The sequence below is a fragment of the Anopheles ziemanni genome, chromosome 2 (genome assembly GCF_943734765.1).
Source record: "Anopheles ziemanni chromosome 2, idAnoZiCoDA_A2_x.2, whole genome shotgun sequence".
NCBI lineage: Eukaryota > Metazoa > Arthropoda > Insecta > Diptera > Culicidae > Anopheles > Anopheles ziemanni.
Window position 1 is genome coordinate 31,435,812 of NC_080705.1, and position 18,417 is coordinate 31,454,228.

General features: G+C 42.9%; 5 protein-coding genes across 5 annotated transcripts; 1 reads left to right on the forward strand and 4 right to left on the reverse strand.

Annotated features, from left to right (window-relative positions):
* Positions 1–274: 274 nt before the first annotated feature.
* On the reverse strand, positions 275–1,248 carry LOC131282119 (uncharacterized). Its single transcript, XM_058311516.1, has 4 exons — positions 1,174–1,248; positions 866–1,096; positions 639–792; positions 275–567 (listed from the first exon to the last, which is right to left on the reverse strand). Exons 1-4 carry the CDS (start codon positions 1,246–1,248, stop codon positions 275–277), a joined length of 753 nt encoding a protein of 250 aa, XP_058167499.1.
* Positions 1,249–1,787: 539 nt separating this feature from the next.
* LOC131291722 (mitochondrial fission 1 protein) lies at positions 1,788–3,112 on the reverse strand. The gene is made up of 3 exons (XM_058320741.1): positions 2,969–3,112; positions 2,634–2,747; positions 1,788–2,566 (listed from the first exon to the last, which is right to left on the reverse strand). Exons 1-3 carry the CDS (start codon positions 3,011–3,013, stop codon positions 2,279–2,281), a joined length of 447 nt encoding a protein of 148 aa, XP_058176724.1. The 5' UTR covers positions 3,014–3,112; the 3' UTR covers positions 1,788–2,278.
* An 8,358-nt stretch (positions 3,113–11,470) lies between these two features.
* On the reverse strand, positions 11,471–12,633 carry LOC131293379 (uncharacterized). The gene is made up of 2 exons (XM_058321458.1): positions 11,814–12,633; positions 11,471–11,751 (listed from the first exon to the last, which is right to left on the reverse strand). Exons 1-2 carry the CDS (start codon positions 12,631–12,633, stop codon positions 11,471–11,473), a joined length of 1,101 nt encoding a protein of 366 aa, XP_058177441.1.
* Positions 12,634–12,803: 170 nt separating this feature from the next.
* Positions 12,804–14,204, reverse strand: LOC131293380 (putative gustatory receptor 39b). The gene is made up of 4 exons (XM_058321459.1): positions 13,331–14,204; positions 13,188–13,264; positions 12,968–13,123; positions 12,804–12,899 (listed from the first exon to the last, which is right to left on the reverse strand). The coding sequence occupies exons 1-4, from the start codon at positions 14,202–14,204 to the stop codon at positions 12,804–12,806; spliced, it is 1,203 nt and encodes a 400-aa protein (XP_058177442.1).
* A 210-nt stretch (positions 14,205–14,414) lies between these two features.
* On the forward strand, positions 14,415–15,329 carry LOC131293381 (uncharacterized). Its single transcript, XM_058321460.1, has 2 exons — positions 14,415–15,068; positions 15,126–15,329. Exons 1-2 carry the CDS (start codon positions 14,415–14,417, stop codon positions 15,327–15,329), a joined length of 858 nt encoding a protein of 285 aa, XP_058177443.1.
* Positions 15,330–18,417: the final 3,088 nt, after the last annotated feature.

The window sequence follows — 18,417 nt, forward strand, 5'->3', positions numbered from 1 at the left end:
GAACATACTTCCGAGGATCAGTTAAGATAGTCGGCTGTTAAGATAAGTCGATAAGTGAGATTAACGAACTGGAAAGGATGACCACTTATTCATATAACTTATAACATCCAAAAAATAAAAATAAATTTCATTTCGATCAAATTCATATGGAAATTTACATTTGGTTGTTCGCAACTTTTTGATAGCTGTAAATTTGTATCATACAAAGAAAACGTCGTTTTCAAAACTATATCAATCGGCTGCTTTGTTGCCTATCTTTAGGAACCGTTCCGATTCAAACGGCCCGGTTGTACAGGTAACGACTATGTAATGGCCGGAAATCGTCAATGAGCATGTTGGTACCGGTGTACGGAGCCAATGCGAGTGCCGCCGGTGACATTCGTTCAGTGCCTTTGTCGTTCCACGGGTACTTTGGCTCGATTGCAAAGATGTCCATCGAGCCCGTCGCTTGTGGTTCCACCGGTGCCAGCGGATCGTCTCCAAACACGGCTATGTATTCGGGCGAACGGACGATTTTCAGAATTTGCATGAGGGCTACCACACAGGCCCAGAGATAAAATAGAAGCACTGCCAGAATTATGAATTTAATCATTACGAACAATATTTTAGTTATCTTTTTAAAGGCAATTTATACTCACGTAAAGCAAAACCACCCGCAATGGTGAACGCTATCAGGTAGCCGACGTTTATCGATTTTTTAATCACTATCATTCCAATCACGTGCGTCAGTGTGATGCACACTAACCGTAGGAGTTCCACCAAAATATACGGTACCAACAGGTAACGTTTCATCTAAGTAAATCCGCAAACAGGTAGGCAGTTGAGATTAAGAAATCTGTACTATTAAAAATTGAAATATACTTACAAAGTATGCTCCAGCCATCATAGCACCACAGCAGGGCAAATACAAACCCATGCAGGACATGATGGCTGCGTAGAATAGTTCCGGTTCCGTTTTGCAAACACCAATCAGCCAAACGAACACAACGTGCGGATTGTAGATGTGCAGATTTTCCTCGTAGTAAAGGGCTTCCGATTTGAAAAAATCGGCACCGCCACACGCGGCCAGCATTATCATGGTGATGAACGTTTCCAGCTTTTGTACAGCACAAACAAGAGAAAATATCCTTTTTAATACCGATCCTTAGGGTGATATTTGTTTAAAACATTTACCATGCAGCATCCACCGACGATTATGGAACCTAGCCGTACCGTTAACCGAAAACAGAAGATCCGCATCAGGGGCATGTTGTCTGAGCTGACACCGAATGCCAACTGATTGGTGGTGGACGTGACCGTCAGTAAGTTTGACTCGCGTGTGAGATGGTAATTAACGACCAAGCATCCATTGTTCGACAGGGTTACGATTAGAAGCGTTAGCGCGTAAGTGTCCTTTCATGTTCCATTGATTGAAAGGATAATCACCACATTTAATGAACAATCGATAGGTGTCGGTTGGCAGGATATATGCTTATCCAAATGGTTGGAAGAGATTGTAGTTACAATAATTTCGGTACAACAAATCTAGTTAAAATATACAGGAATTTTATTCAGAATATCTTGTAACGCACTCTTTCCTCCAGTGTATTTCAGAAAGTTTCTTGCGATGCCTTAATTACATCAGAACTTAAGTTTGAAAACCCTCCACAGTGAATCGGTTCATACCGCTGCAGTACTTAGAACAATTCGATGCTGGTGTTAATTTCAACCCATTCGATATTTAACCGTACCGTGTTTAATTCTTATGGCCTGCACACTTTCTATAATTGAATGGATATGTGGTTAAATTTGAGGAAACAAACACCTTTACGTGTAAAAGTCAATTGATACTGGGTCTTACATTTTACGGTGCGCTTTTATTTGCCTTCTTTGCACATCGGATAAACCTACCAACTAAAGATCTTTACTGTGTTGTATCGATTGAAAGAATCCTTTTTGATTTGGTCACTTCAATAGCTGGAAACATCGACTGACATCATTGACCACCGAAACAAATTAAAATGCGCGACTTGTCGCCTCTGACAATCAGTGTAGATAAGTTCAACGATACGTGAAAATTAATATTCTATTGAAACTAATCGTAATCCTAAGAAAGCGAACGTTTCATCTTCCAAACCAATTTATGCTGCCTGTGAGTTCATGCCAAGGTACTCCACCTCCCAACGGTGCACTGGTTTAGCTTAACTTTATACAAACGGAACAATAGTGCCTACATCGGGACACTGGCCAACCCTCACCAAGGCACGGCTGCACCGGAGCGTTGATTTTAGGGCGATTTTCATTTCTTTAGCATTGCAAAACCCAACCCAAGAATACCTCCGACGACCAGGGCCGCTCCGGTGGCCTTCGCTACACCCTTCAGTCCTTCGATATCCATGCGCTTCTTTATCAGCTCTTCCAGCGCTATCACCTGCTGATTGTTTGGTTCAATTTCGAGGAATGCCTGGGCGTGTTTCAGAGCCTCCGAGTAGTCCTTCAGTCTCGTGTGACCGATGGCCATGTAGTACAGGTAGTCCCGTCGCCCTTCGGGGTGCTTCACGTACAGATCTTCCAGCAGTACCAAACCCTGAAAAGTTTACGTAAGGCATAGTATTCATAGGAAACGGCGCTTCTTGTGAAACCGTGCGGCATACCGTCTTCATGTCGCTCGCCAGGTCGCTCCGTACCATACACCAAGCGTATTCGAACTGTGTTGTTGTTGTGACTGGACCATTTTGCATTTCTTCATTGTACTTTTTCTCGAATTTCTAAAGATGACAGTAAAATATCGTTTAAACAGTGAACGCAAAGCATAAAAGAGCATAACATGACTCATGATTTATTCCCGAGAGTGAATAAAAGTAATTACTATGACGCACCGAGACTAAAAGCTGATGACACAAAGCGAACGAAACGCACAAGTCGGATGTGGAATGGTCCAGAAGCAAACATGTATGAAACAAATGCAGAAAGAATAATAATCCCTTACCTCCAACTCTGATGTGATGATAGAATCGTTTAATATTTCCTCCATTGTTGCTACGTGGTACTTCTTTTTTAACAAGACAACAATAATACTAGAACTATTCGGTAATACGCTGTAGTGTGAATGTTTTCTTTTTGCAACGTTGAATGCAGCGCAGCTGATTGCCGAAACTAGAGTGGAGCACTCGTACCTGCACCGCTAGGGTCGCAAAGTTCATGAGCGGTGAACGTTGCATAGGCATTTGCAAAATATGTTTTTAATGATGAGGATTAAAACTGCTTGTTCAAATGAGCTTCCAAACAATCACAGAGAATAATAAGAACTAATAATATTGTTTAAAATACAATGTAAGCTTGATTCCGATTGAAAAACAATCAGTTCCGGATCGATCGAAATCGTATTTTCCCACCTCTAGCCATAGGAATTGTGGTAGTTCCGTAGTAGATGAACTTGTTCCGTAGCGTTCAGAGTGGAGGAATCATAACGGCAGATTAATTAATTTGAAAATCAATCAATTTTCACAAAATAAGATGGTCAATTGTTTAACAACTGCACTAAGAAAGTAAACACATTACTGCAGTAACCACGCGTGCTCGTCTGATACAATTAGTCCATCCGTGTTTTCAAACACCTTCATGGGACCGTTTAAATCAAACGTCTTTTTCAACTACTCACGGTTGTCTGTAGATAGTCGTAACGTAACGAGAAAACCTCAGCCAAATTCAACACTTATCGGTACGATGAAAGCATTTCAATATCAATTCACTTTTTGGGGCTTGCTGGATAAACATCGAAATGTAGGCACAAACAGTAATCACAATCTGCAAACAAAAGCAATTTGTTTAACCGTCACCCGTTCAACCGCCTACCCGGGTAGTTTTTGGAGTTTTGTTTTGTTCTAACTTTTGATTGGATTGACGTATCGGCATGAAATTTTTAGAATGCCTAGAAAAACTCATTTTCTATCGTTTTGCTAAAGAAAAAATTTTTTCCAAGGAATTTAAATAATTTTTATTTGCGTTTTTCGGTTGATACCCCTCAAACGTTCAACCGGACTACCCGGGTAGTCCATACATTTTGTATGGGAGATTCCGTTTTCCTGTGGTTAAGACTTAATAACTTTTTATTTAGACGTCGGATCGATTTGAAATTTTCAGTGAAGGTACTTGAGAGTGTTTCCAAAAATATTGTATAATTTTTATATTTTTAAAAATTCATTAAGTATGTTTATTTGAGGTTCCAAAAAATTTCACCATACACATTTACAACCATTTATCTGTGTAGTTCATAAATTTGACATAGAAGATTGCTTTTTCTGTATTTTAGTACTGATGTATTTGCTCGTAGATACTTAACTACTTGAAATTTTTTGGAAAAATGCATAAAATATCGTAAAAATTAATAAACTCACAGTCGCTTCATGCTTTCTTCATGCTTCAACTGGGAACAGAGTTTTGTCCGTTATTTAATTCTATTTTCGTCAGAAATGCTGTTCCTAGTGATTCTTCTCTAATTCTGTTCGGTTTTATCTATTCTAAGGATTGAGTTTTTCCATAACGCTCACTTTTACTCAGCTTTTGTTGTACTTTGAATCACACACATAGGCGATTAGAAGCGGATTAATATAGTGTTTGTGGGGTACATTTTCTGAACAAAATGATGTGAAGCATACTTGTATTTAATATAAGATTAAGATTTTTATACCTAAACGTAAGGCATAAATATTTAAATTATCGAATTCGTGTTTTCGAATGAAACAATCCTACTTGAACATTGAACATTTCTAAAACACTTTTGGAAAAAAAATTGAATAATTTTCTGAAAATTTCAAGCAATTCAGCTTCAATGATCGAAGATATGTTTACTGAAATACAGAAAATGCAAACTCCTATCTAAAATGTTGAAGCTACACAGGTTTGGGTCATAGATGTGAAGGGTGAAATTTTTTGGAACCTCAAATTAACATAGTTAATGAATTTTTAAAATTATAAATGTTATACAATATTTTGAGAAACACCTTCAAGTATCTTCACTAAAAATTTCAAATCGAGCCGACGTCTAGATAAAAAGTTATTAAGTCTTAAGTACAGGAAAACGGAGTCTCCCATACAAAATGTATGGACTACCCGGGTAGTCCGGTTGAACGTCTACGTATGTAGGTTTGGTTGAACGGGTGACGGTTAAAAGACTTTTCTTCCTTTCGGAAAGTTATTCATTTCTTAAGCTTACTGTAAAAAGGGGTTTATAGTTCAGAACTAAGCAATCGGCTGCAGTAAGTTTAATATGCTCTAGTTGGGTCTGTAGTATAAAGCTTTCCAACTGAAAATAAATAACACAATAATAAACGCATGTTCAAGCTTAAGTTAGTGATAAACAATACCATAACAGAAAGCGAGCTACACTCGATTTGCACCTTGAGGTCAATCGCATTGAGTTGGTTTTGGATGTGGTTACCCGACTTCATAACCATGTTGTTGATGTGGAATGTCATAAACACGAACATAAACTTTATAAATAATCGACAAAAGACTCCTGAAAAAAGCAAAACATTCTTTACGTTTGCTTATAAATGATAATTGTTTTTAAATTAATACTTACTTATAGCATGATTCGACTGTCCATTAACAACAAAAAAGACAACCCAGTATGAGTTGGAAAGTATTTGAACAAAGTTTTTACAGTAGAGGGCTAGGTGGGTCCATCCGAAGGATCCGTTCAGCTCGACACCAGCCTGATAGAGATTGCTGTGCAGCAACTTAAGGTTACGAATTCGTGAAGTAAGAAATTCCAGATATCGTGAACTTTTCAGCATCCTTGCATATCCGAGTAGTTCTACGTGGTGGTCCAGCAGATCGCTTGCCGCCCGAAGGTAAAAGTTCAACATAATTGAAGCATACAGCATCTGCTGCTCCTTGAGGTGAAGCAAAGCTCGCAGGCCGAAAAAGTACGCGGCAAACATTTTCGTCTGCATACTATTCGTCCCGTAGTAGCTGTACAGTTCGCTAAATGTAATGTACACGAAGAAGATAACCATCGCTACCCAGTAGCTGAGAATAAGTCGTTTTAATGGTCGCTGCTTCACCATCCCGTTGTTCTGCAGTTGCTTGTGAGCCCTGTAGAGCATCTTCCAGAACGCACATACACTGGAGTTCGTTCGGAACATCTCGATGGTCATTACTATCTCCGTCATGAAGATGGTTAGCAGCTTGATCGCATCCACTGCATGGCCAAGCCCCTCGCAGTGATACAGGATGCATTCGCGTCCATGCAATATGAGCCCTAAGTTTATCCATATCACCACACACTTCACAAGGGCTACGGCAAGGAATGGTGTGATTTTTCCATTTTCCAATCGATATGGCAAAAATCCAGCCCACTGGTAGAACCGAACATACGTGGAAAGCACAGGCCACCGTTGCCACATGGCCATTGATGAGCGTTATCAAAAAGAATAAATCCTCACGTGGTACTATCTAGGCTAACCTCTAAATACTCCACTGCCAGAAGCTTAGGTTCGCGTCAGTCGTCCCCGCGGGAACGACTCGAGAGAAAACAGTAATTACTCGGAATGGATTATGCAAGTTTCATGATCCAATTTGTCGCTCTCGGGTGAAGCAGAGGATTCGCAATCAGCAGTGCCAATAGGAAGGCAATATGAAAGGATCTGGTGGAAAAGTGTTAAAATGTAATTTGCTCTGCAAACTTTGCTCGAGCCGATGACAAATGTGGATCAACCGTTTGGTTGTCAGCGAGAGTGGAGAATTCAATTTGAATCAGAATTAAACTATTATTGACGGAATCTACATTGATTGTAAATTCTATTTGTCGCTGAAAATTGAAAGTGAAATGAGAGTATCATTTCTCTACGAAATAATAAGTGTGGTTCTTGTGTGTAATAACTCTTTTCGGTGGTTCACTAACACGATAACATCGTAAATCTAACGTCCAGGTAGGACAACTGGTTTGATTGATTTGTAACATTCGAACTATTCCTATCATTAATCATGTCTAGATGCTAAAAGTTCTCTCGGTTTAGGCGACGTTCGAACAAAAACCATAGGGAGGTTCAAGTTTAGTTCGGAACTCGCTCAAACAAAGATGGCCACTAGCCGACCATACGACCGTCGCTTCGGATGGGTCTATCCACTGTTTCAGCTTCTCGGCCTCGCTTTAGTACCCCTGCACGGACAATCCCTTGGCTCCTTGTACATCCTTACGAGCGTCATAGTGTCCTTATATGTCTTGCTGATTGTGGGTGTTGCTGTGTACTCGCTAGCCTATCCTGGTGACCTGTTTTTCCTAAGTGATGCCACCGGGACGTTTGCCGATGCTATGCAGTTCGAGATTCTTCTGGTTGTGCCGTTAGTTTCATTGATTTTATCGTTTGCCAAACGCCCTTTGCAACAACGTATCGCACACCTGATGGATCGGCTCGACGGCCAACTGGAGGAAAATGCAAGCGAACCTGGTCTACTGGAACGATTCAATCATACACTGTCCGGGCATATCCTCACTACAGTGATTGTCTACAACGTGATCCCGGCCGCTAATGAAATGTTCATCATTTCACGCATCTCCGCCAACGTCACCTGGTACCGGAATTGGTTGCTGAAGGTTTGGTTAATGATATTAATTCGGCTTGGTGATACGTTGTTCCTTGTGCATGTTCAGTACGTGTGCAATCGCTATCGCTTCCTAAACAACGAATTACAGCAAACCAGATCCCAACCGGACGCGATCACCCATCGGAGGTTGGTGCGACTAAAGGCTGTGCAAAACCTCCTGAAGGATCTTACCGGAGACGTGAGCGATCGGTTCGGATGGCAACTCTTTAGCGTCATAACGATGCTCTTTATCTGTACAACCATCGATGGGTATTGGATGTACGCGAGCCTCTACCACGATGGCAACCTGTACAAAACGGAGTCGTTCCTTTGCGGCATCTCTCCACTGTTGATGTTCTTCATGCTGTTTAATGTTTGCCAACGCTGTGTGGATGAGGTATGACCAATGATTTTTCGATGTCAATTGTTACTGTACAAGACATTCTTTTTCTAGGGTGAACTGACCTTTTACCACCTTCATAATGTAATGAATAGACCTTTACCACCTCAAACGGTAGATTTGGTAAGTAGTTAACTGCATTTAAAACTCATTAGATAATATATTTATTTTTTTACTTCTCCTTCTTTTGAAGATACAAAACTTTTCAAAGCAGCTCAACAATGAAAAAGTAAATTTTTCGGCGGCAAATTTCTTCGAACTGAAATTATCCGGCCTAACTACGGTAAGGATGCTTTCCCCCGAGATTTCTAGCTTTTACATTTGGAATTGTAAATATGAAATATTGTTCATATTTGCTTTTTTCATTTATTCATAAAAAAAGATTTTTGCCTCTATAACGACGTACTTAGTCATCTACATCAACTTTCTACCGAAAACGGACACATTCAACGACTATAACAAGGAACATAATTTGGTAAACACTGAGACATGAGGAGATTCGTATTTGTCTATTTGAAGCCGATTTAAATGATTCCAACTTTCATTTATCGTAAACGTCATCTGAACCACCACAAAATAAACTGTTTTGCTTCTCAAAATTAGGGAAGTGTGAAAATACTTTGCTTCAGAAAGTTGCAAACGCATTTAAAGACACATTCCAGTACAACTTGTATGGTTGCCAATCGATGAAAGTTGCTATTGTTCATTTCGGGCATGGGGAGATTTGTGTACCGGTGATATGAGAGAATTAATACAAATATAGAAAATAAAAAAACATCCTAGAGTTCATGAAAAGCTTAAACAAAAACCAACTTTTATCCTAAATAAACCTGTCATGCTGGATAATTAGTAACAAACAATGTCCCACACCTTTGACCCTCATTTACTCATTAACAGTGCTATGTTGAGTTCACTCGCGTGTCGCGGGAGGATGGTGTAGTATCTTCCAAAATTCAAACATCATTAATCTATGTCACCGAATCACAGAATTTCACGACAGCTGAAGATTTTCCCATGCTATGCTGGTTCTCCCTAGACCATATCGATTCAGGAATCGGGATAGTATCGTTCAGTTGCTTGCTGGCGCTCGGAAGTTGGTGAAAAATGCTGCCGAATCTAATTTTTCAACTCTGCGGGTTGCAATCGTTTGTCGCACGCGGGTCCTCCCTAGCATCCTCGTTGGCCTTACTGTGGTGTGTTGCGAATGTCCTTTTGTACACCACCGCGCTGGCATTCTGTTTCATCGAGCGTCGTTGGCTGTTCGTGGATCGTCGCAATCGGGGAATTAATTTCATTCCCTTCATCAAATGCTCGATCACCATCGTGGCCCACCTGGTGGTGCTTATCGAGGCGTTACTAGCCCGTAACGCGTACCGTGCATTCGGCGAACGCCTGGCGCGAGTGGACGGGACGCTGGAGAAGTTAACGACATCCGTTGCCGATATCCTGCGACAGGCCGAACGGCGATATCGTAACAAGCTGCTCCTGTTCGTGACGTTCACCTGTGCAACCGAGCTAGCCATTTTGGGAATGGTTTATCCGGATCCCGTCCAGCAAGCCATCTGGTGTCTTACCGTGCCCTCGCTGATAGTCACCCGGATGAAACACCTGCACCACGCACACCACATCGACCAACTAACGGCTCGATTCGTGATTCTTCGTGAGCAGCTCGAAATACTCTGTGACGCCGGAACACCTTCGGCTAATGAGGGACACCTGGGGGAGCTATGGCTCCCCGGAGGAATCGCTGGAAAACGGAAAAATGTGCTGGACGTGCTGCATCGGCCATCGGGGGTAGGACCCGTCCCGATGACAGCTTGCTTGAAGGGCTCAGCCTTTGAGCCGTCTTCCGATCGACCGGCCGGTTCCTATCAAGCGGAGCATCTTCGTCGAATGTTTCTCGTCAAAGGCACGTACCTGGCGCTGTGGCACGCAGGGAAAGACCTGAACGGTTGCTGCGTCTATTCGCAGCTGGCGAATCTGCTGCAAAACTTCATCCAGTGTACGTGCGACCTATACTCGATGTACTCTCTGCTCTATCTCAATCAGTTCGAGGATATTTTCGGTATGTGTCCAACGGGGAAAATTTTGACCTCCCTGTCCTGTATTCATCTGTGTTTTTACCTTCCATTTTCCGTTCCTACACCTGATACATTTTACCGACTCGAGTTGATGAAAGCTATCTAAAAATATTGACACTCACTAACTCGACCGCATTTAGCACGACTTTCGCCGGCTATTGATTTTTCTTCCCACATAGTTGGTCCAACGTGTTCCTATTTCCTACAACTTGCACATATTCCTCTGCACACCATGGTTGCATCTTTTATGAACACTTTGACGTGGGGAGGAAAAAGAAAGATAACATATCCTAGCTCCTCGCAGGGTTTATTTTAAGCGTAGTGGCAACGTTTGCGGCCCTCGGAATCGTACTGGCGGCGTGTGAAAATTGCAAGAACCAGGTAAGCCCGCAAACCGAATGCAATGGGAAAACATTCTGACATTGCACCAAATTGTTGACATAAGGTTCCGTGTTTCCGCGACTTCTGGCACCGGAACACCAAGTCCTCCTCCGTTCTAACTCTCGCTGTGTACAACCATTCCAGGTTGGCCAAATGGGACAGCTGTTGCACAAACGACACGGTGACGAAGGAGATTGGCTTGCGAAAATGGTTCGTACCGGCGAGGGTGAAATTGTAACCGTGTCGGTCATCGTCAGGGTGTTCAGGGTTGTGTGCCGGGCAAATTTGTCACGACACACAATATGACGGACCGATCCGTGGTGGCAGACGCGCTGGTTGCTTTTAGTCGTAATGTAGTCGATAAATAAGTAAGCAAACCTTGGCTCCGTGGGGTCCCTCTACGGGATGGAGAAAAGGAATAGTGTTGCAGTCGGAAAATGGCAGTTAAAATATTACTCATTGTGTAGAATGAGACAGGGCAAACTTATTTACCCTCACATGGAGTAGTCCTTCCTCAGAGTAGTTTGTTAGTTGCAGCAAAGTTGCATTTTAAATTCAAATTTCTCCGTGTTTTCTGGAAACCAGTGAAAAATCAAAATACATCCATACATCAACCACACACTGTTATTAATGCGACTTAATTGTAATTTCAGGTGGAAAATTTTTCCCTTCTCCTTCAGCATACTCCCATTTATTTCTCACTCGGTGGATTTTTCGACATGGATTTTATTCTCTTGAAAGAGGTGAGTTTACATTTCAATTTAGGCAAAATAGTCCATCTAACAGCGAATTTTGTTCTCCAGATGGCCGCTGCAATAACCACTTACATGGTAATTTTCATTCAGTTTATGCCGAAAGATGAGGCTGCCATCGTTGATGCCCTGGCGGGAAATACCACAATGGCGGCCGTTCCGATGCCCACAAGTACGATTTCCTCCAGTTCTACCCTGTAGCTTGGATAAACAGTGAAATCGAAGCGGTTACGTTGAAAGTGATCTAAATAAAAAAGAACCATCGAATGGGATTGAATTAGGTTGATTCACGGCTTCAGATTCTGTGTTACTAAACGACTGACCTCCATCATGATGGCGTAGTTCATCTTGAACAAGCCCATCGCTGTTAATGTGAGCGGCTGGCAGGATTCCATTTTGAGCAGAAAGTTTTGCACCATCTGATACCCGGTTTCACAACGCATCTGCCATCCTAGGTCGACTGAGTGCAAAAGCTGCCGCATACGGACACATTCTTGCCCGATCCGTTCGTTTGAGTGCAGGTTTAACATCAGGGCAATTATTTTCGATAGCAGACAGCATTCCAAGTCTAGTGTGAAAAGAAAGAGTGCTGTTTGTATGCGTTTGTGTCAAGCAGACATTGGAACTTACAAAGTCCTTCAAAGACATTCCCTTTCAGAATGCCATAAACGATCCAATATGTATCAGTCAAAAGGTAGACGTGGATGATGAGTTTAATCATGACAAACGAATATCCGAACGCTCGGTTTAGTAAGCCCAGCAAACGTTCAATCCTCGCAAACGCATCGATAAGTTGCGCGAGTTGGACACAGAGCTGTCCGTCACTGCGAGTTCCGCCATAGCTCGAAGCTCCCTTGCTCAACTCGATTGTCCAACGTAGCTGATCGTTCATTTGCTTCAGGCAGAAACCTACCACATCCGTGTAGAGTAGGATCTGGAGCTGGCGTAGGTGTAGCACCATAAGCAGGATCCAGAAAATGATGGTAAAATTCCGTCCTCGAACCGTTGGCGCGACAAAGTAAGCAAAGCTTAATTCCCACCACGCCTGATGTACTAGAAAACACACAACAATGGTCAAATGATGGCGCTGCAGTGGACTCCACTTGGAGCAAGGGATACACCGGACACGGATTTGATCCAGCACTTTCCAGACCTCTCGGAGAGTACGAAAATTAAAGCAATTCTCGAGGAGCAGTGAGTTGTAGACGACTGTCACTAGGATGAACTTGAATAGGTCTAGAAGAAACCCCGGAACGGAATCAATAAACAGCACCTGTGTAGGATTCTGGTAGACCCAGTACAAGAGCACGGTAACGAAGCAGAAATTGATCGCGACACAGAGCACTGTCCAAAACTGACTAGACCTATCCGCCTTATGAATGAACCAGTGTAACCCAAGAAGCTGATAAAAGCCTAAGCACGTGGCGAACATTGACCATATGTTAGACATGACTGAAGCCGTTTCAAAGAACTCCAGGGTGAAAAGTTATAGAATGCGAACTGAGGACGATAGTAAATTAATTATTCCACGATAAATAGTTTAGAACTTAATCGTCTCTAAATGATCTATTCTGGCCATTAGTCTATCACAATCACCGTTCGTGGCTGGAACTGTCTCCTTTAATTCCCAGCGATTGCGTCCTCCACATCCTCGTAAAGAATACCCTTAGAGAACGTTATGAAGATCACCATGTACGTTGTGATTCCTGTTGCTATCTAGAAAAGACAAGGAAAACTGCTTCTAGAAAGCGCACCCCAGGAAAATTTACAAAAAATCTACCTACCATTTGCAGGAGTGAATAGTTTATGTCAAACAGTCCGTGCGCGGTGAGATGAATCCTCTGCTGCGCCAACTGGAGTCCAAAGCGATAGACAATCTTGCGAAGCGTAGGATCGTCAGCCAACGGTATGTTCAATAACGCTGTTCCAATGGAAGATCCCTTTGGGTAACCGAAAGACAAGTTTGTAAATGGACAACAGCTTATTATAAAAGAATAAATTTACCTCTCTAAGACAAGACTCGGCAGAGTTTAGCAAAAGCACTATGAGACATGGCGAAGGGATCATTGTCACAAAATAAGCTGTAAAGCGAAAAAAAAACTCCATTGAGATATAGAATTTAAAATTAAGTAGTGTAGTTAGAGAACCTGTTACACCCTCAAATCCACTGTCCATGGTGAACAGATAGAACCAGTAGAGGTCACACGATATATCGATAAAGTTGGCAGTAAAATTGCATATTTGCGACCATCCAAAAGTACGGTTTATCCCATCGTTTATGTCCCACAACTGACCATAAACGCTTTTAAGGTGAAGCAACCGATCGATGGATCTTGCGTACATGGTCTTATACCGTGGCGATGTCTTTGGTATCGAATGTAGCTCGGCCATGTAGCATGTGATGTCTTGCAAACCATGGTGAAGCTGCTGTAGGTGAACCTTCAGTACGTCGATAAAAAACATGTGAAATAGATGTCGGAGCCGGAGGACCACATGGAGGACGAGTACCACCAGGAAGTAAGCTATATCGTCTGTATACTGATACATATACAATACAACATGACAATCGATGGCAGCACAGAACACTACAAAGCCGTAGAATTTGCACAGGTACAGTCGGAGAAACAAACGTACAAACTTCTTACTAGCCATCCCACGAATGATGTTTAATTTAACCCAAACGCTCCGATGGATGTCCCGTTGGATAACTATGTTGACCAGTATGGCATACACTGCCATCAGTTGTGAAGCGCACTTTAGTAAATCGTTTAAGTTGAAAATCTGTACCTCGGTATTGAAAATAATCGTCCTGTTGATCGCCACGTATGCATGAAGAGCTAAGAAGAACATCAAATGTAACGCTGGTATGCCTAAACACCAATTGCTACATCTCGATATTGGTTTAACTTGCAGCGTATAGCTATCTAATGGGAATGGAATGAAACCGAATAGCTTGAAAACTACAAAAATAAGGCAGAGAAGCTGCCGAGCCGATGGTAGAAGCGGCAGAATGATGTTCATCGTAGTACAGTACGGGAAAAACTGTCAAAGAGCAGCAAGTTCCGAACCTTTCCGTAGCAAATGGAGGATGTGCGTGTTTGTGGAGCATCCATTGGCATGGAATTTAATTTTAATAAGCATTTTGTATACCGACTGTTGCCTTCTAGTGAGATTACTGAAGAGAAATACATTTCAAACGGTGAACCCTTTTCTGTTGTCCATCAGTTCACCATGCGCCTTCTGTGGGACTTAACCTCCATCTCGATCGGGGCCTACTCGTGCCTGCTGAAACTATTCCATATGGCTGGCTTTGTAAACTTTGCTCTCCACATTGACCAAAACGTGGGTATCGAGATCGGAGAGCACCATTGGAGGGTGAATTTCATTTGGTGGATGCTTCACTGTCTGTACTGGGTGATTTCTTGCGTGATGTCTAAGTATGACTACACTTGTCTATACAACGGCATGGAGCTAACCGATGTCATGAATAACTACTTCCGGTATGTCATGGCAATGGTAACCGCTTTTGCATCGCTCGGGGACTCCTGTTGCAGTGCCGGGACACATCGGTCGATATGGAAGTGCTATCAGAGGTTGGCCGTTCGAACCAGGGCGTACGTTGGCCTACTCGATCGGGCCAGTGCAGCCGCTTATATGCGGCGGATCTTGAAGTTTTTTCTAGTGACTGTGGTTACTTGTGCGGTCATCCAATACAAAGCATTCTACACTCTCCGCCCGGGAACACACTGGCAGTGCTTTTGGATGTACAACTTTTACCCGATCACGATGAGCTACCTGAGGCACATGTTCCATCTGCTACACATTGGATTGATGACGGAAAACGTGCGGCAGCTTCGAACCAAACTGGATCAACTGAGGCAAACCGTAGATGAACCTTCTGAGGCTGAGAATATCACATTGAACCCTAGAAAGCACGAGGAGACCGTGTTGGCTACACTCGAACGCCTGGAAGACTGCCGGTCGATCTACACCGAGCTCTGGCAGGCGAACGAAGGTATCAACGAGCTGTTCGGATTCTCGCAGGCATTCAACGTGGCCTTCAGTTTTCTGCAGATTGCCTCCGATCTGTACTGGGTGCGCGCCATGTGGCTGTCCGATGATCCAGACCTTGATTGTAAGCTATAAGAGGCGTGAGCTATTCCGGCCATCATTCTAACAGCGATCTTCTCCTTTCAGTGCAATTGTTTCTGTTCGTCCCGACTCCTTTTATTCTATGGTTTTTAATGCTTGTTACCGACGACTATCACCTGGCGGTAGAGTCTGTCAAGCAGTCGGTTCTTGATATGCCCTACATGCACGATGAAAGATTGATGCAACTGCGTGGTTACTTCCTGGGCCAACTGCAACGCTTCCGGTTGCGGCTTACGGCAAGAAACATTTTCGAATTCGACAAAACGCTAATCCCGAAGGTGCTGAGTGTTGTTTTCTCTGATAGCTTTGCGATTATTAAATAATTCATTAATGACTTTTTACTTGTTCTCTGTCTGTCTTTCAGCTTGCGTTTGTTATAGTGACGTACCTCGTTATTTTCATCGAAATAAATTAATGATGTCGCCTACCAGAATAGATGATTTGTAGACATTACAACGTTCATGTTCAAGTTACCTTGCAAGAGTTAACAAGTTTAATGTATTGTTTACCCGTGCGCTGTTTCGGCCCTTTTCATAATTCATACCATGATGCGTGGAGACGAATTACCGAAAGGTTTCGTTTAAGATTTACAGTGAAGGAATTCCGCTTCTCATTAAATAAAGTGAATTAATTCCTCTTCCCATGGCGTGAAGCGAGACCTGAGGGACGTTTTATGTAACAATGCTTCTTTTACATATTTTCCTTGTGCACGATTTCCACCCAAGTAAAGGCTTTAGATGACCAACGTACAGCATAATAAAGTACAGAAGAGAGTTGCATTACTATTGTTTTGCTTTTTATCGCCACTCCTCATTTGTTAGTATGTTCTTTTTTGTGATGACAACAGCAGTTAACAAGCAACTTTCTTCCACTTCGTGCCTAATCGTTAAACCAGTCCGTATCTTTGATTAATCAACACGAAAAAACCGAAAATTTGTTCAAATAAAACCAAAGACGAACGGTTTCACATACGCCCGCCCGGAAATGCAGGTGGTTGATTTTTCGTTAACTAATCACCGCCACTGGGAGGGTTTTCGGTTGCCATTTTCCTTCACCTCCAGCATCCAACGCTGCTGGCCGGATCACTCAATTGAGGTGGTAGTTAAATCGAATCACTGGAGGGTTGATTTTTTTTTCGTCTCGTGAAAGTGAAATCATCAAACTCCCGGGGTGCCGGTGTATTTTTTTGTTTGGTTTGGAAAATCAACCCCACTGGAATAAAACAGACTTCAGACTTCGCGGTGGATGAAACAAAACCAAGGGATAGGAGAAAAAACTAGTTAAAAACCCTTCCGTTCGATGATGGCACTGGGTGCACTATAGTCATCAGAGACCCATAAAAATGGCGGAAGTACGCAAAGGAAACGAGAGAAGCTGTTTGCGTAACGTGTGCATCCACAAATCGTTGAACTTGAGGTTTAGTGTACCCTTCTGCTAAGCAAGTAAAGATATTCGATCATCATGAACATTACGAGGAATTAGTTTACGATTAATCGGAATCTTTACACGTAGAAACATTTTGTTGGCCAAATGTTCCTCGGAAAAAGGGTCGAAAAACTGTATAATGCATCGTCGAAATCTTATCATCGTTCAAGGGGGTTCGCTTACCTTGAATGTTGGGAAATTTCCCTCCCCAAAGGAAGCTGTAAACTGCAGAACACAATTGGATGCATCTGGAGCAACGATCATTACAGAAGAAAAACCGATTAAAAGCAGTACCGTAATTGAGCATTGCGGGCCATATGCCGGCGACACTCTGCGAGCCCTCTGAAAGACAAGCCATTTTCAATTTTCCTCTTCAAGATACCCGCTCCCTTGCGTGCACATTCCACCCTTCGTCATGGGTGTCCCACAAACCACGGCGAGTGCTACACAGTATGCCAGACATGGCATAACATGACTTCACTAGTGGAATTGTTAATTGCCACCACTACTACTGCTGGTGAGCATATTTTATGATGAAACGAAACATGCACCAACCTCGACCGCCAACTGCATCGACCCTTTCCTCCCCATTTGCGCCCAACAGTGCACTGGCGTACTGTTGCAACAGGGATGCAGCTTCTTGGGCTCGTTTACCCCCGGCGGTGTGTCACAGACACACACACACACACTGACACCAGTACTTTGGCGCACAAACCACACCACAGCCACACACAAACACACACACACCGAACCGCTCACACCGGAACACGGACACTTGTCCGTGCTAATGAGTTGAGAACCAATTTGTAAGCCGCTTTGGCCAACTTGGTGGAAAACGTGGTGCATCGTCACGCCCTGCCCCACGGAGGTGCATGTGCATAAGTTCTTCTTCCTGCTGTAACGCACATCGTCGCTCGCCATGGTCCGTAGTAGACAAAACATTGCACTTGACGGAAGGCAAATGACTCACTCCCACCAGTCTACTCTATATCCGTGACACTCGAGACACGCTGGAGTGTATTTCGTATTCGCGATTTGCAACCATGATGTCTTCGTTTTTCCCTTGGCCGGAGGACTCTATGGGCTGCCAAGCTATCGCACGAACGTATCGAACGACGGCTCGAAAGAACGATCGGGTTCTAGCAGGCGGACGATGTCATCTTGACTGTCGCGAACTTTAGTACGTGGAAGTGTGTTCATATCGACTAGGTTTTTTAACACCTAAGCAAATCGATACCTCTCCGCGGAAATGAGCACTCCAGCTTAGGGCCCAAAGCACACCCAGAGTAGTTGGCACTTCCTCTACGAAGCCTTTTTGTCACTTCCGCTGGTGTCAATCAATTGACACCGAGAAAAACTCCTGCGCCAACGTTCGACGTCTTCATCGTCGTATCGTAGGAAAAAAGTGGTGGAAATGTGGCACGACCTCATGTTTCGGAGGATTGACACTTTAACGATTCGGAGGGAAAGATGAACTTTGTCTCCCGTGGGAAAAGGTTAAATTGAGTTGCGGACATTTTTCAAAGAAATAAGTTCAGTATAACTATAAGTTGAGATATATGTTTGTAAAAGTTATAAATATAGCACACGTTACAATAATGCACAAACTATTCTTCTAAGTTGAACATAATTTCCATAACATAATAACGCATGATTG